Consider the following 26608-nt stretch of genomic DNA (forward strand, 5'->3'; position numbering starts at 1 on the left):
TGTGCCTCTCCTTAGAGCAAGGGTTCTCAAACTTTTTTTGCTGTGCTGACCCCCCCACAAAAGTGAAGACCCCCTTCTCCCCATACTATGCCATCCTTCCCAGCATGAACGGGCTGACAGCTCGTGACCTCCCCATAATAACCTCGTGACCCTCTGAGGGATCATGACCCTCAGTTTGAGAACCCCTGCCTTAGAGGCTGTAGGACTGCTCTCTTTGAGAGGCAGTCAGAGTGTGGGTGTTTCACACTATAGTTTTTTTAAAAACAGAGAGAGGGAATCAAAATAGTTTGTATGATGTTCCTTATCTGAATACTTGGCCAAAGGCCAGTGTGTGGCAAGCTCCCCTTAGCTTAATTACAAAGAAGAAAGGAAAATCATGCATATATAGAAAGCAAGTCCTTTTTCTGACTACCCTGGTCAGACCTCTTCCTGCCATATCAATAGGGATCAGTGAACATGTGCTGTCTTTGCCCTCAGGAGAGGGTCTAGGGAAGGGAAGGTGAAGTAAAATTATCACTACTACTTAGAGATACTAATGGAAACCCTATGTTGACCTTATTTAGATAGTTGTATAAATGATGTAAAATATCTAACATTTTGATACTTTCCAGGATAAATTTTTACAACGGGATTCATTTCTGAATGAAGATTTAAAGGAATTGATTCAGACACATCTCAATGAGGCTGCTGTTCACAGACCCTTGGATTTTGCTAAACACTTAAAGGAATCATCCCTCTCATAAGTATTACAACCCAGTGTAATTGACGTCTGAATTGGGGGGGGAAATAGCAGAAAGAAATTGTTGCCATCGTCTTTACAGGACTTCAGATAAACCCTTGCTATGGAAAGATAAAAATGTATAATGCATTGCTGATGCACACAAAATAACAGCAGCGTTCTGCAGTTAACCAGAACCCTTTGGGTAACTAAGCAGACTGCATTCTCACGGGAGCCATGCTGACCTGTAACGAAAGTAACTCCTGGAAATATAAAAGTCTGAAGGCAGGTGACTTTAAAATTGCTTGAGACATGTACATTATTGCAATATTTTTTGTTTACATAAATATATATTATTTTGCAAGAAATTCATTGGGTTATGTTTGTTTACAACTGAATGCATAGGATTGAGTTTTCTGATGCTTATTTTAAGACAGCTGGGGACTCTGCATCCCAAGAGCAATAACTTGAACTGTTTCTCTCTTCTGACTTGCCCTATTCATTAATCTCTCTCTTTTAAAGATTTTCTTTCATTGAAATCCTCTTGGTACTTACTGGTCCATTGAAGGTATTTCAGAACTGGGCATTGTAATAGGCTAAATTCCAGTGTTATCTATGGTATTTTGGATGTCACTGAATGAGACATTCTGCAATATCTTCAGTGAATCAGCAGTGTTAAAGAGATTCAGGGTAAAGATTTAAAACATTTTTTTGTCTTCTGCGTACCCTTTCACTCCCCCCCAGCCTTTGGTTGGTTGGTTTAGAAGAAGTTGCATTTTAATGCCATTTTCATGTTGCCTTTGTAGATAAATTGCATGAAATAATCTAGAAGTGAGAATTCCAACATTCACTTTACATCTGATTTGTGTAGAACTGATTTGGTATGTGGTATGCTATGCAACTGAGGCTTCAGTTGCGCAAGGTTATTTGTATCACTGTAGCGCCTAGGAGTCCTAGGCATGGACCAGGATCCTATTATGCTAAGCGCTGTACAAACACAGAACAAAAAGATGGTCCCTTCCTCGGGGCTTTTTTCACATGACTAGTAACTGGCAACACTTCAGAAATGTTTCCTTTATTGCAGGACAGATGAAGCCCTTGGGTGCTACCATTATACAAATGATAAACTATATATAATTACTGTGAAATCTATTTTATTAAATTTAATACCACCATGCTATCAATTTTCAATCAAAATAGGTTAAATAGTCCTAAGACATAAATGTACACAAATCTCACTTTTAAAATAGGGTACTGGTGAGTCCCTATACGTTTTAAAATCTGTGTTTTCATTATCTGAACTGTAAAAAGAACCTATTGAATCCTTTTGGCTTTATACAAATAGTATCCCACATAGTCTTCTCTGTCTCTAGGTAATTTACATGATCCCACATCTCCATAGCATTTGAGTATTTCTGTTCTGAAATGACTATGCAGGGAAAGTGTGATTTAAATTTTGTAAACTTCAGAAAGTGCCAGCAGTTTTGGAAGTTCAGCGAAGAACTAAAGATCCACTTCTCAAACCATTTATTTTTCCAACATATACAAATATAAATTTACTTTTCAAGTCAGCAGAAAGAAAGTAGTCCAGGTGGAAAGTCAGTTTTAAAATACATAGTTTTTAAATTATGTAAAATTTATAAAAACTGGCACATACTGATAGTACATTGACAACATTTGACACACTAAAGCAGCAGAATGAAGACAACTGCACAACTAATAAATTCGTTCGAAATACCCTATATATAGATATTGGAGAGAGAAATTTTTACTGCTGTGATTTTTGTTTGTTTGTTTGTGTTTGTTACCCCTGTCAAATGTGTAGCACAGTAGCAGTTAGAAATAGAAAACACTTCACCATCATTACATCTAATGGGCTATCATAAAAAGGAATTTGAATTTTACAATGGGCTAGCAACAACAAAGTGATAAATAATAATCGGCTGAAGCTAAATTCCATTATGAATCTGTAGACTCAATTTTGAAGTAAAAAACCACTGACAAGTTCTCTTTTATAAAGCCAAAGTGAGTTTAAAGAGAATGTGATCTTAATGTTGGGATACTTCTCTGTTAAAATCTTTTATTCTTGATAACTTGAAAGTGGTCTCTAGAGGCTGATTGCTATTTTCAGGACATGGACCTTTTCACCAAATAATATTAGTAATAATACAACTAAAAACAAATGTGATGCGTGTTTTTAAAATGTGACTGTACTTTTGTATCTATTTTTAAAGTATTTTTTTTAAAAACACTTCCTTAAAACTCTAGAGCATACCATCCTATACAACAATCCAATTTCAGAAAACTGAATAACGTTGCAACACAGCCAAGACTTACGGCTTCCAAAGTCAATTCCATACAAGCACTGATACCAGCATTCACTATACATAGAAACAAATACAGACAGACATAGGTAGAAAGATTAAAAAAAATAGTGTAGAATAAAATGTTTTCTTTACAAAACAGGTAATGGGAAGTGGATTGCCCCTGGTGAATCCTGCTACCTACCTTTTGCAGGTTTATATTATATACTGTGCTGTGGTAAATTATTTCCTATGAATAGTTTGTAGTAATAAAAATGTTTCCTTATCAAATCCAGGTCCACAGATCCATATGATGGCATCAGCCTGAACTGCAGAGGGAGGCAGAACCACAGCTGTCCATCTATCAAGCCCATTAATATGTATCTGTGGACTTGTATTCTTTAAGAAAGGAAACCTTGGGTAAGCAGGATACATTTTCCTATTAACCAAACAGCTTGGTATTAAATCTGTGGTGTTTTAATAAGTTACTAGAAAAGAAAGCTGTTTAACACAGGAGTAATATCTCTATATAATTTCATTTTGGGCATTTTTAGGCTAATGAAAATGAAAGGATTATGAGCTTCCCTCTACTTTCATCTGTGACCAAAACCACATGAATGCAATTAACCAATGCAGAAATGCAGCAAGTTAACCCGTTGTTGACTAATCATCCGGCTCCCCATTTTTTTAAAGCTTAAATAAATTGATGTACATTAATGAAAAAAAAAATCCTAAATCGGTATAATCAATCTTGCAAAATTCTGGCATACCCACTTCCCTAAAATGAATTTATTTATTTTTTTAAACGGAACATGCAAAATGCTAGGTTTTCTCATTACCACTATGCTTGTACAGCAGCATAAGTAGATTTTTTCCTGGGGCTGGTAAGTATTCATGACAATGGGGCAAGGCTAAGATAACTATCAAAGAGAAAATGTTCTTACTGATAAACCGTATTAGAGAAAGAGTGCATGCTAGTCCAGGAATAATGCCAATGTGTTGCTTTTTAAATGGTTGCCGGACTTTACCTGCTTTATATGTTGTAATCTAGGGTGCTGAGGGAAACGTATCTACATTTTATTTCAAATCTAGTAGTAAATGAGAAGTAAAAATGTTTGGCCTTCACAAACAAGAGTTCTCCAGCAGCTAGATCTGCATTAGATTTACAAATGCTTCTCCCAAATCTGTCGTGCTCAAACTTGGCAGGAACCAACCATCTTACTTTCAGCACTACTGGAAATAGGGCGAATCCATTTACCAAAGGGTAAATTTTTTATTTTAAAAAATATTTTCATGTGTCTAAATGAATTTTACAAATGATACAGGGAAAATCTCTAAGCAGTGGCAGTTTCACATTATCTATAAAGTAATGCAACTAAATATTATAAAGAACTAAAACACTAAAATCAAAAAAGATCAGACCTTCATCCAAGCTCTATCCAGAAGAGACATGAAAGAGATACAGTAGTTAAACACTACACACTATCAATGCTTGAGGAAGGGGTAATGTTAAATTACATGTAGTTTTTATATACACATTTCACTTAGTATCAGTTCTGCATTATGTGCCATGGAGACTGAATTTCCTGTATCTCTCAAACTCAGTGGGACTGGTTACTTTAGAATTAGACATGGAAGGACTAGATAGAAGAACAGCATAGGGACTTTCAAACAGCTATTTTTGCTTACCATAAATAGGAGACTTAAGCAGTTCTGAAAATTTTACCCTAAAATCTGAAGTAATTTAGGGGCCTAAATCCCATTTTCAGAAATGACGTAGGCACCTCAAGTTGCAGATAGATGACTAGTAGGATTTTCATAAGAGACTAACACAGCTTAGGCCCTTCTGTCCCGTAAAGTCAATGGCTCCTACATGCCTAACTCACTTTTCAAAATTATACCAATGTAAATCTAAAAACCATGTGTTTAGACACGTGACCCAGCACTGCTTGAAAATATTGCTCATTTCTCAGAATTCAAAACAGAATCAGGCTTAGCTGGTAAAGAGAGGTGAATAAGTGTGTAAGTTCATGGCTTCAGTATTTTGACTGATCAGGGAAGACTACTGAGTGTATGCCTCAGTGAATGAGTTTTGAATGTGCAGTTTAATTATTTTTCTAACGTTGGAATCAGCCTGAAGAGGGCACTTCCTGCACACACAAGGGTGATAACTGCTTTCTAACATTACTTGACAGAATGCAGTTTCTGCACACTTAAAAATCAATTTAGGACTTTGCTGTCTTTAGTTTTATATTTATTTCTTGGACTCAGCAGCTATAAAGCCTTGTCTAGATTGTAATTTTGTGAAAATCTAGATCTTTCTGTACTCTCTCATTCCTTTGAAACAGCAGTTTTTTTGTGCTTGAGGCCATTTTCGGGGGGGTGGAGAATCTCTAGCACAGAGAATTAATACTCTGTACATTAGCTAATCAGATTGCTTGAATCATCCCTCTACATTTCATTCGGCTTCAGACTGTTTAGTGGAGCCTTGCTTCTCTGACTGTCCTTTGAACTTAGTTAACTGATTTTACCATTTCTTGATTTATTCATCTACAACAATCCCTGCACCAGACGTATCGTTTGAAGTGTAGACAAAGCTTATTCTGAGCAATTTAGGCACCAGAAAAGGTTCTTACGTATGGACATCAGAAGGATGGCTGACTTCAGCAATTTTTTCAGTTGTGCCCTTACTTTGTATAAGTCAGCATGAACTGCTTTTACTAACACTTAGCATGTTTTGACTCACACTGAAGAAAATGATACAGCTATAACTAACACTTCTTAAAAATATCAGGAGACCATGATTTCAAACATATACAAAACTTTACAGCAGTGCTTCTACATAAACAAAAAGTAAAGGTTTATACTGGAAAATAAATTGAGTAGTCTGGGTTCTTTATACACTGGGTTTAAGAGGAAATTATTTTCTCATTTTTAAAAAATAGTTAGAGGATTATAGTATTTTCCATTCTCTAACAAACACTGTAATGTTGAGAAATTTACTATGAATTCACAATTGAATCTTTAAGCTATTACATTTTTCAAAATACCATTATATTTTGGTCAGTTTTAAATAGTTACTTTTTCTGAATGTTTCTTTTCAACAGAAAATGACTATTTTTCCCCTAACCAAAAAAGATGAAGAATCAGCAATTTTTTAAAAGTAAGATATGATAAATATATTACACAGTGGCACACATACCTTGGAACATGAAAATAAATAAGCATTCTTATTTTAAACACAAGCCTGGAAAACTAGAATTTGAATGAAAAAATGTTCCTTTTGAAATATCACTATCAATTAGGTGTATTTAGTTATTTGTGAAAGTAGATAAAACCATAAATAACTATGGTGAGCATTTTGAGTATATCACCAAAATTAAATCTGTGATGCCAAGAAAGTTACAGTATATGTAAATCTTTTTACAATCACCTAACAGTGTTTAATAGGAACTTTAACTAAAGGTGCATTTTCGTATCGGACACAGAACAGTTTAGTGCTAATTCTCTTCCCTTAAGGCAATTAGTTAAAATATCTTTTGTTTATTAAAAAAGACATGTTTCTGTTTAGAAAGTACAATTTAAGAAGTCTGCTTAATCTTCCTGTTCAGATTTTGCAGATGTGAAGATATTTGGGAAGAATGCTGGCAGGCATCTTTCCAAACATTGGAAACTGTAACATCCCACTTAGCATTACCAGAACTGTATCTGTCACCAAGAAGTACAGTCTGGATTAAGCCAAGATAGTGCTGAATAGTTTAGGCTTCAGCAGTTTCCTTCATTGAGAATGCAGAAAGATATCGTAATTCAGGAATCGGTGATAGTGGTTCCAGTTATCAAGTAAATGGAAACCTATGTGGAAAAAGAGGGACTGTGACAATCTATCACCCTCTGTTTGTCAGCCTCAGTTTGGCTTTTTGCCTTTGCCATTTTTGGGCCTTTAAAATCACCTGGAAGGGGGAAAGATTATAATGATAGCATTTAAATTCAAATACAAGAACATAAATGGGTGCTGTATACCATGAAATACATTTTTCAAGGAATTTTGTAAACAAAATATTATTGGCAGCCTTATTACTTGAGTTTTGATGAAGTGACACTATATGTATATGGCATTTTGATCATTGAGAATGAGTGGAAAGGAAATATGGAAACTTTATCACTGCTACATGTGATATGGAATTACTAAGAATTATTTCCTTCTTAACTAGCTGTGACCTCTCCGAATAAATCTTTTAGTGTAGGCCAGTGGACAAGTAATCAAACAACAAACTACAGTATTCTTAATTTAAAAAAGTAATAGTAATGCGTCTGCTACTATCTTCTGTCCTATACATAAATGGTAGAGCCTCACCTTGAATTCTGCATTTGGTTTGTCACTTTAGCTCAAGCAAGCCAGAAGAAATTTAAAAGATTCAGAAAGAGACAACAGCAATACTTGTGGCCCAGCTTCTGTACAGAGATTTAAAAAACTCATTTATGTGTAGGTTGGAAAGAGGACTAAGAGATCACAGATCCATATTTTTTTAGTTTAATATTATTATATAAATAAATATTTAGCACAGTAAAGTTCAGCTGGCTTCTCTTATTTACTGTGTCCCAAATTACAAGACAAGGGCACTTCTTAATTAAAAGGGCATGCATGGAAATACCTTTTAGCACACAACATAACCCGTGGAACTCTCTCTCATGGTGTACGATGAAGCCAAGTTGCATACTAAGAGTCTTTTAAAAGGTCTGGCCATTGTCAGGTTACCTCACATGATGGAGCCTAGGACTATGCAGACATAGTAGGCAAGTAAAACTCCTATGTTCCTAGCAATTTTCATGCCATTTGGATTTGTATTTATCTCCAGGCTGGCTGTCATAGGGGAACTAGATAGGACTGCCAGTGTATAGTTTGTGCAAGTACAGAGTAATAACCTAAAAGCATAGAGGGTTTTCATGAACCGTTCTGGCTGCTTATTGTATTTCACTATGGTTTCCCAACCATACTTCTGAAAAAGATTATAAACTGTGCCTTGAAAAATCAACAGCACGCGTGTCTGCTTTGGAAACTGAGCACGTCGTACCTGCATAGAACATACTGTTGGCAATTATGGATGTTATTCCATATGGTCACTAAAGGTCAAACTGCCTGTAGATTTTTCATCTTTAGTCTGGGTATTGTCTGGTGAGCTCTGCAAAGGTGATGATGTAAAGCCCCGATACTGTTTACTTGACTTGGTTAATTTCTTAAGTTCATTGGCAAATGAAATGCCTTTTCTTTTATCATCTCGTGCTGCCTGTAAAAAAATAAAACAAACACAAAACCACAGGTTTGGATTTCATGTGAGAGCAAGTAGTATTTTTCAAATCTTCCCTAGATCAGGTTCACAAAACCAGTGTCCCAACTATCTTGCATCAAAAATGATTTTAAAATTGCTGAACTAGAATGCTGTTTAATGTGGCCTTAAGCCTTAGCAAGTCTGCTGCCTAGATACTCATGACTGATGCAATATAAATATGTAGATAAAGTCTATTCAGGATTTGACTGTGCTTACAAAGTACTTTCTATAATGCAATCCAGAAGAAGCAACAGCTGTTTTGGGGAAAAGGCGCTGCCATAGACTCTGCCAATCGGTAGGAGTATTAAATTGTTCAATTCTGCAATTAATATGTAATTTCTCTTTGCTACTTCACAACTATAAAGAGCTCCAGACACAGCAGTACTGCTGCTTTTCTGCTGGCTGGGAATAAAGGGAAACAAAATGCCAACAGTTCACATGGATCTGCGCACCTATTATTTGAAATTACTTAGCCCATGGTAGGACAGCTGGGAGATGGGGGATGCAGATTTACAGGAATTAGAACAGGAGAACAAAGACAGATGGTCCTGAAAGGTTAAGATTGCTAGGTGTTGTAACAGAATCTGTACGGTGCAAAGAAGGGTCAAGGCTGCCTGCTGACAGAGGTTTTCCTTAATGTAACTGATGGGTTTTAACAAGGCCCTTTGTTTTAATTTTCTGAGTGTTTTAAAAAGGTGAAAATTGGTACAAAAATTAATTTAACTGTTTTCTGGGTAATATTGGGGGATAGGAGGACAGAAAAACAAAACAGTGTGTAGAGAAGAGAGTACTTTTGACCTGGCTTCCCACTTTGGATGGAGGGAAGGCAATTCAGTAACATGACCTCTACCCCCTTGGGGCGTGGTCAGTGCAGTAACCTGAGTCACCCAGGTTACCAAGCCCCTAATGTAATGGCTTGGATTTTTCTTTACATAATCAGTATTTTCATGTACCTGAGCAGTCCAAACTTCGGGGAAAATAGGTTAAAAACCCATTAAATAGCTTTTGTAAAAATCGGGAATTTTTCAGTTGAAAAACCAAAAACAAAAGGTTTAGGTTTTACTGTGGCAGATGTTCTGACACTAAGTACCCCTGTATTTACACTCTGCACCAGGGGTGTCAAACTGATGGTGACGGGCCAAATTCACATAAACTGCACTTCACAGAGGCCATGCAATACCCTCCGCCGAAAAATTCGGGCCATCTTCCCCTTTTCGGCAGCAGGGTTCTGCGGAGGAAGGTATTGCCGCTTTAAGACTCTCTTAAAGTGGCAATGCCCTCCGCCAACAAATCTCTTAAAGTAGCAATGCCATACGCAGAGAAATGCGTCAGCACGACTCACTCACACTGGCCGAATGCGGGCCGGATCAAAAAGGTTCGCGGGCCGTATGTTTGACACCCCTGCTCTACACACTACTGTAAAAAGTTTTGCACAAAATATGCCTTTGAGGTATCATTTGAAAACTAACTCATCATTAATATTCTTGCATGATGTATATATGTGGTATGTATTAGAAGTTATGGATGTATGCTAGAATTATGAGTGAAGTGTGTTTAAACAGGTGTGCTTTAGGTGTATTTGATTCTCTGTCCAGCCCAATCTTCAGACAAAGACAATGAAGGTCCATTTTTACATACTAGGTAAACAAAGCTATTAAGCTAACACATGAAGGAAGAAGCAGCATGGAGTGTTATTCATACCAAACTTCGTTACCTTCCTCACAGGTTGAATAAAGTTTATTTTGTGCAGTAAGCTTCAGAATACATTGCTATTAAGGTCGGGGGAGAGAGGGCTGAACCTCAAGTGATAAGCAACTGAATCAACTGATTATATACTTTTATAATACAGTAATATTGTATACAATGTGAGGTCTTTTCTGAAAGCTAAGGACACACCGGTGATTAATATAATTGTGAAATGTATGTATTAACAAACACTATCTGAGGAAATATGAATACTTAATTATATCACATTTTAAAGTCTTTGGCCAAGCGGGGAGACATAGGTTCCCTCCCAGACAGAAGAAAAGGTAGCTATTTATCTGTCTTCTATGGAAATGATGATTATATGTGGAATCAAAACAATGGAAGCTCCATTTACATACAGCAGGATGGGAAACCTACGAAAAGGGAAGAAAAGCATGAAGTCATCCTGCTTCTTAAAACAAAGTCATTGAGCTTTGGAAGATATAAGTGAAGAAAGAAGCCATTTTTGGCATCCATCATTAGACAGACACAAGGGAACAGAGCTCTAGCAAGATGAGTCTTTCAAGCAAAGTGGTTGAAGTCTCTGGAAACTGAATATAGGTAAGAAATCTGCTTAGCAAAATCTTTCAACCCAGGAAGACAAGGGATGCCAACTCCTTGTGCTTCTGTGGAAGATCCTTACTGAGGGAAAGTCAGTCATGGCTGGGAAGAAGGAAAATTGGTAAGAGAAACCATCTTGAAGCCTACACCTTGCTAGATTGTTTTTAGATGCTTGTTTTCACTTTTATTTGCTTGCAACCCTTTCTAATTTTATTCCTTTTACTTACATCACAAGTGCTGTTCTGTTAATAAATTTGTTTTATTTTTACTGTAAGCCAACTCAGTGCTGTGTTTAAATGGAGGTGTGTAATTACTGCAGTTAATAAGCTGTAGTGTGCTTGTCTTAAGAAGAACAAATGAACCATATTGTTTCTCTGAACTGTCCAGGAGAGGGCTGGACATTGCAGAGCAATGGTTTTGGGGAAATTCAAGAGTGGGTGTGTTGGGGGTCACCTTGCTGTTTGTAACCAAGTCAGGTGGAAACCATCATGGGATTGTAAACATGCTGTTGTGGTCAGAGCTGCTGAAACAGGGCTGTCTAGCACACACACATTTCAGGATGAGTTGTAGGCTGGTTGTGAGTGTCCCTGGCTGGGAGCTACAGCAGCAAAGTACCGTAAGACACACAAGGTTGCAGAGCAACTGGTGACAGTCTCTCACTCATTACCCCTCAAAACCCCTGCTCAGCTGCCACCTCATCATCAGGTGTCTGAGTTTCCACTGACAGATGTGCAGAGCCACTTAAACCCAGATGCCTGGTGCCTAGCTCACACCTAAGCCTGGCAGGATTCTCAGACTGCACATCACCCCCATCTCTCTCACCTGCTCCAGTAGGTGTGCTCAGAGGCTACCAGAGCAGGGCCCCTCCGTCTCCCTTAATAGCCAATAAGCCAGTGGTTAGAGTGCTCACCAGGATGTGGGAGACCCCAGTTGAAATCCCCACTGTACTTAATGTAGAATAGGGACTTGAACCCAGGTCCCCAATCTCCAAGATGAGTGCCCTCACCACGCAGGTATTCTGGGCTTGGTCTCTTGGTGAAGTTGTTCTACTGTATAAAATATTCATTGGGCCTGAGAGATTGAGAATGACTCTATAGCCCAGTGATTTGGGCTTTCCTAGGAGACCCATGTTCCAGTCCCTGCTCTAATGAATCTCAGAAGATTATGGTTGGATGGGACCTCAGGAGGTCATCTAGACCAACCCCAACTAAATTTTTTTACAAAATATTTTTTACATATTTTATACGAAGTGGAACAGCTTCAACAGGAAAGACTGAGACCCCTCACCCAGAATATCCTACAGCTCAGTAACTGGGGCACTCATCTCTGAGGGGGAGACCTGGTTTCACAGGCAGAGTGGGGATTTGAACTGGCTGTAAATGCTGGGCTGTTTGGTATAAGGGTGTGGTCCCCAACTTTTTCTGAGAAAGGGTTGACCTGATTTAAGTGCCTAACTCCAGGACAAGATTCACAGCTGTGAATCGAGAGTTGGGCACCTCCCCTGCAACCCAGAGTTAGGTGCGTACGCTTTTTTGTGGACTTACTGGCTAGTTTTTCAGCTCCCTGTTCAGTTTTCTGGCTTCTGTGAATTCCATTCTTAGGTGCATGTATCTCCCTGTGCATTGTATAGGAAGTCAGGGGGCACCTAATTCTGGACTGAGGATTCCCCTGGATGGCAGGGGGGCACATAGGCTCAGCATTACAGAGTCTTGTCTTTAAGTGCTCTTTGTGGATCTAGCCCTCATCCTCTAGCAGGATCAGACCTGAACTTAGCTCACCAGTAGTAGGCGTTTGTATGTATATATATATATATATATATATACACATATGTACAAAAGAGTGTAGTTCCACTTGAGTGCTTTACTGTGAAAGCATGGCACAGCAGGAATTTACTGTTTATGTTGCAAAGAAGCTTTATGCTACATCCAACCTAAAATGTTCCTCTGGTTCTTACAGTGCATCCAGTCTCACCACCTTGTCCCTGTCGTTTAGAATGGTCAGAGATCTGGCATTTTGGAGTATGTGTATTTTTTATTCTGATTATTTGACCATATCTGGTACAAAAATGAAGTTTATTTAACATTTAAAAAAAAAAAAAACACTGTCTGACCCTTTATCAAGAAACATGTTTTCATTTGCCATTCCAAATAATTGCTCTTACACCATTTTTAAAACCTACAAAATGGTTTTCAATCTCTTACCTGAACCTGTTCTTTAAGTTTAAGGATAAACTTCCCTGCTCCCTTCCACTTGCTCTGAGCCTGAAATACGCACTCTTGATCAGAAAGAATCCTCTGCAATGGTTTAGATGTTGAAGACTTCTTGTTCGCTAGCTCTTTTGTCACCTCCTCCAAGAGGACATAGTCATTTGGGTTGGGATTACTCAGAATGCTGTACGAATATCTGGCTTTGCAAAGAGTCTGTTAAAAGATTTTTTTAAAAGGTACATTAAAGACATAATACCCAATGTGGTTACCGAGCAAGTACTTAGTCCAAATTGGCAGAAGCAAAGGGCTTGTGCTGAGGCTCTATCCCAAAAACTCAGTTAACATTCTAGTATGAACCCACCTCTAGGAATGGATGAGGGATTTACTGAGTGGAGACAGGAAAAACAAAAAAAGGCTTTCTACCTGTTGTATGACATCCTGTGCTGTGCTAAAGCGGGGAGCTTTGATGACAGTTCGAGGCTGCTCTGGGGAAACTTCATGCACTTGAACAAAGAAACTATCATCTTCAGAACTAATATTTGCATCTTCTTTTTCTTCTTGAAAAAAGTTTTTTTCGTTCAAATTCTGTAGAAAAGAGAACGAAAACAAAAAATACATTTAGTTGAGAAAAGTGACCTAAAGGTTGGATTTTTAAAAGATTCTTATGTAACACAATGGGAATGTTAATGCACTTTCGCAGCCTAGAACAGACTGCCACCTATGTGGATTTGTGCTAAATTGCACAGGTGTTTTGATGGGGACTAGTGTCCCATGGAGACTAAGACAAAATCTTCACACTAGTTTTTAGTTATGATTTAAGATGGATTTTGACCAACGTTTTCAGAAGTGAAGGGTTCATGCGTTAACTCAGTGAACCTACCTCACACAAAACTCAGACTAATGCTCTCAACTGCATAAGCATATAATTATTCCCCCAAGCAAATTTGCACCTAGTATCTTTTGCTCTGTGAAGTAAATGCACCAAAATAAGATTGGGTGGGAGGCTAGGCTAAAAGATGTGCAATAAAAAATGTATTAAACCAAGCTGCAAAAGAAGCAATGTAGAAACAGGAAGGGGTTAAAAAAAATAGTTCTCTGCAAATTTACCAAATAAAATTTGCACTGACAAAACTTTTCATTCTAAAGGTTCCCAAGAGCTTTGCCACTTAAACACACACATAATTGATGAGTTAATTTATCTAAACATACAAATAGATATATATGGTTTTGTTTACACACACGAGTTAAAACTAAATAAGTGCCACTGACTTGAATTTGCCAACAAGAGTTTCAGGTGTTCAGTACCCCTGAAAACCAGGTCATTTCACTAGGTGTCTTTCTATTTCTGACTTTTCTCTCTCCATCTGAACCCATATCTGGGCACATATTTGAGGACACCTCGTGGATGTCCTGCCAGCAACTAAAACTGACTGGAATCCTACCTCTCTTCCCCCATTCTCTGTCACTGACTATAACTTCATCATCCTCTCAGTTGCTGAGTTCCTGTATCTAAAGGTAATTTTCAATGTAGATAAGAGAGAGCCTTGCTGTCTCCATATTATACTCTTGCTAATAATTGCAACCTTGTGTTCTGACAGCTATCTTCCTTCCTTCATTCCTTATATTTGACAGCCCTTCATATTAAATCACTATTAAAATTCTAAGTAGGGACTATTTTTTTTGTACAGTGCTCAGTACAACCTGATTCTGTTTTATAAATACTAAATAATGATGATGTACTGCATTTCAGAGCTCAACAGGGCTGTGTATCTGTCTGCACAGATAAACTAAATGGTAGGTGCATAAAACATGACAGTGCTCAGCTGGCCTCTGTTAATGCTATACATGCCAATAAGATTAACTTCCAGTTAGCAAACCAAATGTCATGCTCTTTTTGTCCCTCTTCTATTAATTACTTTTAGCTATGTATGTAAACGACAGTTTTTCCAGAATAAACTTACTTCCTCTTGCGTTTTAAAGATAATTCTTCCAACATATCCTTCTTCTGGGAACCAGCTGTTCAAAATCTGTACTAACCCTTCCTCAGGACCAATCACTCTTTGGAATGGCGGTTTCCTGCACTCAGTTTTTTCTTTAGATATAAAACATTTTTCCTCCATCAGAAAATAATCTGGAGCACATGATTCAGTGCTTTTTGTGGTAGCCAAAATCTGAGACACAACCACAACACATATAGAACTATTAGAATGCTAGACATAAACAGTGCATATTTAGCAGCTATGGATGAATGTGTATACAACAAGTTTTTATGATCAGTGATTTATTTCTAATGTGCTACTCATAACTAATGTACAGTTCCCTTTAGATTACCCAGCCAGTTCAACTATTCCAGACAAGGCAATACTATTTGAATTGTCCAGTTTGGCTGGTCAGACAATTCATAATCCCAGGATAGTTACAGTATTGTCCCACTGCTGAAATAACAACCTCTGTTGAGTTAACCACTTTTAGATTTTTCTACTCCTGAACTAAGCCAGTTAACTTTTATTTCTAGGCTGTTAAAAGAATTACACAGAAAAATTTGCCCTTGTTACAAGGGCAACAAGCCTAACCCAAAAAGATTTCTCATCTTTGTTTGCCCACACCTTAGAGAGAATATGTGGTCCAAACCAGTTCTTCAGCACCAGAGAAAAACCTTTGTCATTATCGAGCTTTAACTTCATGTTCAGCTCTTGCTCACATGCAATTCAAAGTATACAGTATTTTGGGGCCACTTAATAGCTTAGGGTACCTCCAGACAGAGGAAGGGATTTGAAGGTCAGACTGGACATTCTCATAAAATTATTTCTGACTAGATGAGAAATACCTCAGGAATTGTCTTGTGGTATTTGGCTTTTCTGCTCCTGGCTGGATCCAGGGAGTGCGATGGAAAAGTGTTACATTTAACCAAAACTTTTCAAATCGTCACAAAAACTGAATTTCGCACAAAGCTTCAGATGGTTCCTTATTTTAGCTGATCCCTAATTACAATGCTCTTCAGAGAGGTGCAGGAAAAATTGGTCTTATGGTGACAACAGCAGTCAATTGGCACGATTGCATTAGTATTTTCAGGATGCTGCACTTTCTGCCCCATAGCCGGACATTGCGATGTCATCACCCTTGACATAAGTCACCACTGCTTCATTAAAGTGTGGGGCAGCCCTTTACTGCCTTTGCCATACAGTTATCAGACTCAGTGGTAGCGGGGAAGGCGGTGTGAACTATACAGGGACAACACATGTCAAAGAACCACAGTTACTGTAGGGTAAATGTTTCTTCAAGTGCTTGTCCCTTGGGTGGGTGAATGCTAGGTATCTGCCTAAACTGTGCTTGTAGGACAGCCCTACCAACATTAGCATCAGCTCTGGATGCTTCCACAAGCGAGTAATGCTGGGAAAAATGTACGTATGTACTGAAGCCCACGTAGCTGCTCTAGGACTAAGACCAATTCTCAACTAAGCACTAGTTATGTGAGCTGTGACTCTGGGAATCAAATTAACCAATTCATAACAAAGCTTGATAAGGCAGAAAACCAGTTAGAAGGTCTGTGTTGAATGGCCTGTTCTTTAACCCTGTCGCCATAGACTATGAATAATCTGGGGTTACTCTAAATTGCTTAACTATACAAAGAACAGCTAGGGTACCTCATCCTTATTTGAATGTGTTTTTTGGAATACCTACAGCCTGGTGGCTAACCTGATTTAAATGAAAAATCTGCTGACGTTTTATTAAAAACTGGGTGAGGTCTCAGTGCCACCCTGTCCTTATGAAAAAAAATGCATATGGGGGGCCCAATGTCATCAGGGCTTGTAGCTTCCTATCCCTTCTGGCTCATGTTATTGCTACCAAGAAGGCGCTTTTAAGGGAAAGATGAAACTAAGGGTTCAAAGGTTGGGGCCCACTACCCCCTGTAAAGACAGTATTTAGATGCCAGGGCTTGAGTGGTTTGCTAACTTGTGGGTAAGCCCTCATAGCACCCTTTAAGAAACTGGCCACAATGCAGTGAGAGAACATAAAATACCTCTGTTGGCGGGTGGCTAGCTGCTAAATGAACCCTCAGTGAACTCATAGATAAGGCGTTAGTCCAGTACAGTGGTACGCAGACCTCAGTAGTTCAGGAGCCAAATTAGCGATCAACATTACCCAAAAAAGCCCCAGTAGTGTGCATTCATTGTTTCACTTACTATTTATATATTATTCTCATATCATATTCAACTACAAATGGTTAAAAGCATCTTGATTGGTTAATATCATGTGCTTCAAAGAGCCACAGGAGACACATTAACGAGCCACTTGTGGCTCATAAGCCTCAGTTTGAGTATCACTGCCCCCTGTAGCTGGACTCTGAGCTCAAGATGGTGGTAAATGGTGGTGTGCCCACCTCATGAATCTCTTCTATTTAGCAGCTTAAGTGTGTGTGGTAGAGTCTTTTCTACTGCGGGTCATGTTGTTTTGTACTTCAAAGTCAGCCAGCTTCTGTGCTATGAGGTGTAGGAATGTGGTTTGGCCCTGTCTCCACAATATTATGTCTGGTTGGAAAGGTAAGTGTATCAGAGGTTTGATAGAGAAATTCCTTAGGACCAAGTACTAGAATTGCCTTGGCCAGTTAGAGCTACTATGATTGTTCAGACTGAGTCCTGCTTGAGCTTTCTACACATCTTGAGGATTAATGGAATTGGAAGGTAAGTGTACATGAAGCCCAAAGACCACAGAATTAGGAATACATCAGACGAATCCCCAACTCTGGCCCCTTCTAGGGCTGAAGGGCCATCACTTCTTTTTGTAAGGCCCAGCAGGTCTAGAACCTGCACCTCCAGAGTTTTTAGGCAGCAGATATCACCATGCTGCCACCCAGCAGGAGTTGTAACCAGCTGGTGCTCCATTATCCATGATCTGCTGTGGATACAGCTCATGGGAAGTCCCAGCTCCAGAGGTCTGACAGGCAGCAGCCTCATGGCTCCCCAGCCAATATAATGATGACAGGACTTTTGGTAGAATGTTGGCTAATATACAGACTTCAACCATTCTTGTGTGACTCAGCATACCAGACTTCACCATCGTTGCACACAGGTAACTGAGCAGGTTGTGTGGCTTGGCAGACTGAGGCAAGTTCTCATTGATATACTGCTGTGAGCTTGTGTGTGAATAGGCAGGGCTAGCATTGTTTGAAATCTGTCAGTGGTATATAAGCCATTGCTGTTGCAAACTCCAGAATAGCTCCTATGAATTCTAATTTTTGTGCTGGAGTCAGTGATGACTTTGTTTACTTTCAGGCCTAAAGGGATAACTGGTAGAGTTTGCTGAACTGACTGTTACTACTGGAGAGATAACCCATACCTGCTCATAGTGGGGGGGGCACAACTTAAAGGTCCAGCCACCCCCAGAACAGCTCAAGTCATGACCCTACCCTCAGTCGCCCCTCCCTGCCTAAGATGCAGCTTGCCACTCGTTGGCTCCAGAAACTATGGCAGGGCCGCACCATATGACCAAGTAGAGCTGGCAAACCCTGGCAGAAATCGGGGGGGTACATGACCCCGTGTACCTTCTGCCCCTCCCCCCCGACACAATACCTCTGCCTGCTCATGTGATTTCCCACACATGGGCCGGTTATCTACATATAGGAAAACTTGGAGTCTCAGCTTTCTGAAGTTAGTTGCCACTACTGCTAAGCATTTTATGAATACCCTGGGTGCTGCTGACAGGGCAAATGATAATATTCTGTAGTGGTAGGGGCAACTGCCCACTTCATATCAGATATCGTCTGTGGGGAGAAAAAATAGCTATATGAAAACAAATGTCTTGGAAGTCAAGAGCAAATTGCTCAGATTTAAGGACAAAATTATAGAGCCCAAGGTCTCCATCCTGAATTTCAGCTTGTAGATGGTGTTACGCTGTCTCAGATCCAAAACGGGTCATCAACCACTTTTCGGGAATCAGAAAATAATGAGGAACTTCTTCCACTGCTCTGAAAGTTAGAAGCAACTGCACCTCTTGATGTAGCTTGCTGTCAGAAGAGGGTTCCCTGAACAGGGAAAGGAAGGGTGGATAGAAATTGGGGAAGGTGTGGAACTGGATGGAATAGTTCTCTACTATTTCCAGGTCCCATCTGTCCATGTTCAGAACCTATAGAAATTAAACAATTCCCCAGCAAAGGAATAGTCTAGCCAAGCTGTCAAATTTGCTGTCCTGATGTCTATGGAGGTTAATAAGACTACATGGAGATGGATTCAGATGACTTCCTTCTGGAAAATTTTGACATTTTCTAGGCAGTTTTGGTTCTCTATTGAGGGTAAAAGGCTTGCCTCTGTTGTGACTGAGGCTTAAAATGCATACACTTTGGGGAAGGAGTGTAGATCCTTACTAATCTCAGTGTGGTAGCAGTCCTTTATAAAACATATGTCCTCATCTGTTTTTGCATTAAAAAGTTCACATCCCTCAAATGAGAGATCCATAGCTGTTATTTCTCTAGGGATACCTGAACAGTGGAGCCAAGAGGATTTCCTCTTGAGGTCACCATAGTGTATCTGCCGCATCAAGGGATATGCATGCTACAACCTGACCCTTGGCACAGATGGACAAATTCTTTTGAGACAGCTTGTCTGTAAATTTGGCCATGATATTCTAATTAATAAAATCATATTTTGCCAACAGAGCTTGGTATTTGGCGATTCTCATTTGGAAATGCTGAGGCTTGAGGCTGAATAATGCTTCCATCCAAATAAATCTAACTTCTTTGGTTCCCTGCCTTTCAGTGTTGATTTATGGTGACTCAGATGTGATCTTCCATTTACCACTGCAACCTTTAATGAACCAGTTCTGGGGTGTGTACAAAACTGCTCAAATTCCTGTGAGAGAACCTGGTAGAGGCGGTCCACTCTCTTCAGTGTTGATACTACAGAGCCAGGAGTCTGCCAGAGCAGCTTTGCTGGATCTAAAAGTTCCTCATTAATAAGCACTGCAAGACATTCAGTTACCAAGGTACTACCACAAATTTGTGTGATTTTTTTTTAAGACCACTTCAGCTGGACTTTCCAGTGTGTTAGTTACTCTCCTTAATTCTCCTTGGAATGTCTTGTAGTCATCTGGGTTGGAAGTGGCTGACTCAAGAACTATCACCTCAGCTGGGGATGATCAGGCTGGCACAGGATAGTCCTCTGCCTTGCAACTTCCCTTACAAGCTTTGACCTATCTGTTCCACGAGCAATGGAGCAGTTTGGGCTGGTTGTAATGCCCCCTTGTGAGGCTGCAGAGAGGGGGACTTAGCCCTTGACTGGGATGCTGACACTGACATTCTCACATGATGCATTTCCCATTGAGCCCAGCTGTAGATAGGCCTGGCCTGACATGAGTAATTAAACACATGGGGGGAGGCCTCATTCTTTAAGGTAGGATTGAGAAGTAAGTGAATCATCAGCCTGAAAACAGGGTGTTTGTGCTAAATAAGATAAGTAAATAGGTCAGTAGGCTAGAAAGACAGAATGTCTGAGCCAGCTAAAATAAGAGGGACAACATCCAGGGATCCATTTGCTATGAACAAGATAGCAGTGGCAAGAGAAGTTAGAAGTCAAGGGTGGACAATGCGTGGACAGAGTATGCTGTACAGGGATTGGTTCCTGCAAGTAACCAAACCAATCAAAAAATGTGTAATGCAATGTATAGTAAATGCAATTCGATGTGTAAATGTATAAAAAGGGATAGGGTTTCTATGAACTGGAGCCATGAAGTACCCCGCAACCACTCCCCTGTGTTTGAGGCTGATCAACTCATTGTAGCATAGCTGTATGCCAAATAAAGATAACATGAGTGATGAAATCTAGAGTCAAATTGAGTCCTTAGGAAGCCGAGTGGAAAGACAGAATCTCAATACCAGTAAGAGTAGGGCTGTTGGTAGGTGTAGGGGAAAAGGTCACCAAGGGGGAGAGTACCACTGAGTACTATCCCTTCTTGAACTCCTGTGTCTGTGGTAACAAGAATCAGCCATTGACTCTATGCCAGATGTGAGCTGGCCTGAATACCTACAATGTGCTGATGAAACCTCACTACTGCCCTCAGAACTTGAGGAGGAAAATGAATACTCCTCTTCAAGAGAAGCTGTACCAGCTAGTGCTCTGGCTAGTACTGCAGATGTACTCGATACATTGTCGGAACAGCTGGTGGAGGTTAGTAGTTTACTACTTCTAGTAGTTGGAAGTCTGGTACCAATGAGACCATTAGGTCCTTTGATACCATATTGGTTTTCAGTACTGTATATGTCAGTGCCAAAGATAATTAAGCAGATGGCGTCCATACCGGGATAGACAGTAACTCCCTGTCACCTGAGGTTTTACTGGACAAGGAGGCTGAGTTTTTAGAAACTGGAACTGCCATGGGGCAGCAGGTGAACTTTTAGCTGATGAGTGTTCAGAGGTTTCTGCCCCAGTATCCTGCGGGCTGAGGAAGGATGCACAGACCTCTCCAAAAGAAATGTTTTTAAAGGAGATTCTCTAGCTCTCGGAGTTCTTTTAGAAAATTATTTACAGACGGCACATTTCTTTGTCACGCGCCCCTCTCCCAGACACAAGCAGCATCTGGTATGCTCATTATTTATGAGGCATTACAGCCTTGAATGAAAGGCCAGTTTTGAAGCCTGGACATTTGTCTTCACTCTGAGTGACTGATCCCAGTACCAATGTCAGGAGTACCTCACAAGCAAACAAAAATAGTTTTCCTGAAGGGAAAAAAAAGGGTGCGGGGAGGGGAGAGAAAGGAAATCAAATTACTAACATTCAAGCTAAAGGCCAGATCCTCAAGACATTTAGGTGCCTAACCCTCATTGGCTTCAATTGGAGTTAGATGGCTTTTGGGCTTAATTAAGAATTCATTAAATACTTAACAATTTACAATTATTTACATAGGAAAGAATAGGCCGCACAGTGCTCGAAGAGCTCAGCTCAGATACTATAAATTCTGACTTGGCGCAGTCTATTCTACGTCGGTGCAGCTGCACCGCTGTAGCACATCTGGTGAAGACACTCTAAGAGAGCTCTCTGGTCAGTTTAATAACTCCACCTCTGTGAGTGGCGCTGTGTACACGTGGGGTTACAGTTGGTATAACTACATCACTCAGGGATATGAATTTTTCACACCCAAGTGATGTAGTTATATCGAAGTAGGTATGTAGTGTAGACTAAGCCTCAGTCACAGGTGGTGAGAAGGAACTGAGTGGAGGTTGGGGTCAACCTCACCCCTCCTGTCTTTGGTTGGAGGCACAAGGGCATTCAGGGCTTAGACACAGCCCCAATGGAAACTGACCAAAAGAATCTGGACCTAAGTGCATTAAGTGCACGTGCCTCAAGAGTGAACATGTATGGACAATAAATCAAAGAAAATTCTTTAAGCTACCTATGTGCTTCCCAATTTGGGGGCTGTGCAGCTCCTAAAAAAGAGTTAGTTGGTAAATTAGAGGTTTCAGGGCTGCTCCAATATAAGTTGGCAAATGCACTATAGTTCCTCTACCCAACCTCAAGATTCCACTACAGTGACTACCTAAACCAGCTTTAGGCAGCTTTGTGCCACAACAACCCAGAGGGACAAGGGCATTGGTCTTTTAAATAGTTCACAAACTGTATGCTAAGATCAGGTCAAAGTGATTTAAAAAAGCTTATATCAAACTTCTAAAATTCTGGTTATTTTAAATTTTTTATTGATTATATTATATAAATATTAATTTCCAAAGACCCCAAATTAATATATTCATTAAAACCTAATTATACTGTAAATTTAAGTAGGTATCAAATAGTAATATAACAAGAACGCCTCGAGGTAAAATGTCATGTTTAATAACTACTGATGGTCCTGACCTCAGTTTTGCATTTCATCAGAAAGACAGCATCCTCAACAGCAAACTACACTCAAACACCAGACTGCATGTTTGGTTCAGCACTGATTCAAGAAGGGCAGTAGCTACAGAATCACCAATCACCACAGACCCCTGTTTTCAATGGTCATTAAAACCATGAGAGGAACTCTGATACTGAATATATACAAAACAATAAAAGAAACTCTTAGGGTATGATAAAATATTTGAAAGTAATGATTTGTTATGAGAACTTTTTGTTGTGTGGACTTTCTGATTTGTCATTAAATTAACCATATGCAGCTCTTTCTCATAATAAAATGTACACTCCTATAATTTTTTGTCATATTGATTAATTCAAACTGCAGGACTACCAAAAAAAAAAACAACTAAATTTTATATATATATTTTTGTTACTCAATTGCATTTCAAAGAATAAAAATCAATACCTAGAACTGTTCAATTAATTCCTTAGCAAACAGATTTATAATACAATCTCTTATTCTTTAAAGTGGAAGAATATATTTGTTAATGCATCAGTTTTATGAAATGTAGTGATCCCAAATAAATGAAGGAAGGTCAGATACTGCCTGGCACATAGCTGGTTGCTATGGATTCTTGTGACTTTCTATATAGGGCAAGTGGACATACTTACTTGATGAAGAAGCTGTGCTGCTGTAGTCCCTCCATTTATAGTGAAAACTGTAAAGGGCTCAGGACCTGGAATTCCATGTATCGTGACCTTGTACAATGTTGAAACTCTCCTCTCTCCTGTATTAAACAACTGTTTAAACAACAATTTAGAATTTTTTCAGATATATAGGCATATTATTTATAGGTTACACAGAAAATAAATAGACAATCTATAAGTATCTACACACTCTTCAATCTAACAAACAAAGGTATAAAAAGATCCGATAGCTGGAAGTTGAAGCTAGAAAAATTCAAACTGGAAATCAGGCACAAATGTTTAACAGTAAGGGTAACTAACCATAGGACCACCTCACCCACTGATCTGCTAGATTCTCCATCACTGGATATCTGCTAACCACAAGTTATTAGGTTCAATGCAGTAATTGTTGGGTGAAGTTCTATGGCTTATGAATAAGGTTAGACAAGTTGATTACAATGGCCCCTTCTAGCCTTAAAATCTATGAGTATGTGTATATAACATACTTCCTCTTAGTATGTTTGTGGGTTATTATTTAGCGTTTGTTCTGCTGATGCCTGGGTTTGGTGGGAAGAATGTTTTGTTTGACATATCAGATACATTAGGCATCAGCAATGGGATTAATAATGCATTTTCAAATAAATAAAAAATTAAAAAGTTTAACACTCTGTGCTGCTTTATATAGATTATACCCCTGGTGAGGCCCCTTTTCCTCATAAAGTTCTGTCATCTTCCCATTCTTTTCACCCACCTTGTTTTGCTAATATTCTGGGATGAACACAGCTACAACAAACAACCATCTCATTGTGTCAAAGACAAAAGCAACTTACATCCTTTTGGTCTCAACTGAACTGCTAATGATATATTTATAAGGAAACAGACACTACTGGACAATTTTGCTCCCCACTGCATGACTCATAGTGAATATGACTCAACCACACCCAAAGATGTTGCTCAGTGATACTGAGGGTATGTCTATACTGCCGCAGCAGCAGGCATTGATGCAGCGGGTCTGGTCTACACTGGTGCTCACCAGTCTACTCAATTAGTCCACCTCCCCGAAAGGCGGAAAGCAGTGTCAAAAGGAAGGCGTCTCCCATCGATGCAGTGCTGTACGTGAACATTAGTATGTCGATGGAAGATATGCAAGCTATGTTATGTAGCCTGCGTATCTCCTGTCGACTGCCGCTGCCAGTGTAGACCAGCCCTCAGACTGACGCTCACAAGCCGCAAGTGGCTCTTTAATGTGTCTCCTGCAGCTGTATGAAGCACATGCTATTAAAATGCTGTGTGATTTAATAATTAACCAATCTGAGTTATTAACCAATCAAGATGCTTTTACTGTGTTATTAACCAATTAAATTATCAACTTGCACTAAATTATTAACTTATTTGCTGTGAGAATTATATATATATATGAACTATATATTTCCTCTGTCATATTGTTTAAATATGAACAGTACTATAGTAAAGGAAACAATGAATTCACACTACTGTGGCTCTTTTGAATAATGTTGATCGCTAATTTGGCTCCTGAACCACTAAGGTCTGAGTATCGCTGATCTAGATGATTAAACTTTTTGGCATTTAACTGAATATAACCTTAAAATTATTGCTACTTAAAGATACAACATAAGGAGAAATCTATAGATATGCCCTAAAGGCCAGATTTTCAAAGGTATTTAGACACCTAAAGATGCAGAGAGACACCTAGTGTGTTTTTCAGAATCACCTTGGCAGAGCTAACTGCCACTTTAAGTGGAAAAGTCCAACATTTAGGTGCCAAGGAGATCTCCAAAACCCCTGTTCAGCTGCCACCTAGTCCTGTAGGTGTCTGAGTTTCTGCTGGTGAAGTCTCCTAGATGGCTTAAGTTCCCACCACTGGACATGCACAAAACTGTTTAAGCCCTGACTAGAGCTGAACGAATAACTGATATCTTGAAACTTTCAATAGTTTAAACCAAAATAAAATAAATCATTTCCAATAAAAAAAGTACCCTAAAACAATTTTAAAAAAATCAAACTAACTTTGAGGAGGCTCATTTTGTTTTCAGCGTGTTTCCCAATCCAAAATGAAATTTTTCTGGTGTTTTGTTTTGGAATGTTTGTTTTTTTTGGTTTTTTGTTTGTTTTCTTTAGTTTGAATGAATATAGCTAAATTTCTACATAAAACAGCGTTTCAAAAGGGTCAAACCAAATCATTTTGATCAATTAAAAAAAAATCAATTTTTTCTGACAAATTATTTTCTGAATTCGACCTGAATTTTTTAATAGTTTCAGTGGCCCCAAAATGCATTTTTGTGGGGCAAATTTACTATTTACCAGCTCTAGTTCTGAAGCCATTTTGCTGCTTGGAACTGTAGCTCATGCCTAATCCCCATGGGTTTTTCAAACTAGGCATGCCCTGAGCTATCTCCCTAACAGGCTCTGAGCCAGCAGGTTTACTTGGAGTATGCATTCCAGACTGGGCCACACAAAGACAGCTTGAGGTAACCAGATCAGGAGTTTTGGTGCTGGTTGGCAGTGTGTCCTCAAGGATACCTAATAGCTAGGGCACTGACCTTGGCTGTGGAAGAACTGTTTTCAAATCCCCACTCTGTTTGATTTAGAGCAGGGACCTGAGCCCAGGTCTCCCACATCCCAAGTGACTGCCCAAACCACCAGGCTCTGAAGTATTGTAGGGGTGGGTCATTCTCCACCTCTCCTGTTAAAGCTACTCCATTTTATATAAACAATTCACTGGGATAGAGTGAGAAGTTGACTCTATACCCTGGGGGTTACCTGGGACATGGAAGACAAGTTCAAGTCCCTGATCCAAATCAGACAGAGCAGGATTTTGAAGAGAGGCCTCCCTCATCCCAAGTGACCACTCACCTATTGCCTATAGTAGTGTGGAAAGTCTATTTCTCTCTCTCTTTTTCTTTCAGCATTTCCTAATAACTGGCTTAGGCAGCTCCTTGCTCAGCTTGCTGGCTTCTGTGAATCCCCCTAAGGATTGTATATGGCACTTAACTTGAGGATTTCACTGGATGGTAGGGGGCCTAGAATTTAAGAATTGCAACACTCAAGGCTTGTCTACGTGAACTTCTAGTTCCGGGCAGGCTGGAGTGTGAATCTACCCTGCTGACACGCATCACCAGTTTATTAATGTGACCTAGATCAAAGCACATTAAAGCACTTCAGCAGGATCCACAGGGACAGTTAGTCCATGGCAGGCTAGTGTGGGATAGATTCACATCCT

At 39.4% G+C, this 26608-nt stretch overlaps 2 protein-coding genes across 2 annotated transcripts in view; one reads left to right on the plus strand and one right to left on the minus strand.

Moving 5' to 3' along the window:
* Window positions 1–1435, plus strand: part of NOC3L (NOC3 like DNA replication regulator) — a 30631-nt gene extending 29196 nt beyond the window's left edge. The window contains exon 21 of the mRNA XM_067552850.1: window positions 612–1435. Coding sequence (XP_067408951.1) covers window positions 612–743 — 132 coding nt within the window. The 3' untranslated portion in view covers window positions 744–1435. The remainder of the gene's footprint in view (window positions 1–611) is intronic.
* Window positions 1436–6375: 4940 nt separating this feature from the next.
* Window positions 6376–26608, minus strand: part of PLCE1 (phospholipase C epsilon 1) — a 285725-nt gene continuing 265492 nt past the window's right edge. Inside the window, exons 28-32 of the mRNA XM_067552848.1 lie at window positions 23353–23481; window positions 14824–15033; window positions 13286–13447; window positions 12857–13075; window positions 6376–8306 (exon numbers count right to left, since the gene is read on the minus strand). Of these exons, the coding sequence (XP_067408949.1) occupies window positions 8127–8306; window positions 12857–13075; window positions 13286–13447; window positions 14824–15033; window positions 23353–23481 (900 nt within the window). The 3' untranslated portion in view covers window positions 6376–8126. The remainder of the gene's footprint in view (window positions 8307–12856; window positions 13076–13285; window positions 13448–14823; window positions 15034–23352; window positions 23482–26608) is intronic.

Source organism: Emydura macquarii, unplaced genomic scaffold (assembly GCF_026122565.2).
Source record: "Emydura macquarii macquarii isolate MOO-44397 ecotype Brisbane River unplaced genomic scaffold, CSIRO-AGI_Emac_v2 contig_1390, whole genome shotgun sequence".
NCBI lineage: Eukaryota > Metazoa > Chordata > Testudines > Chelidae > Emydura > Emydura macquarii.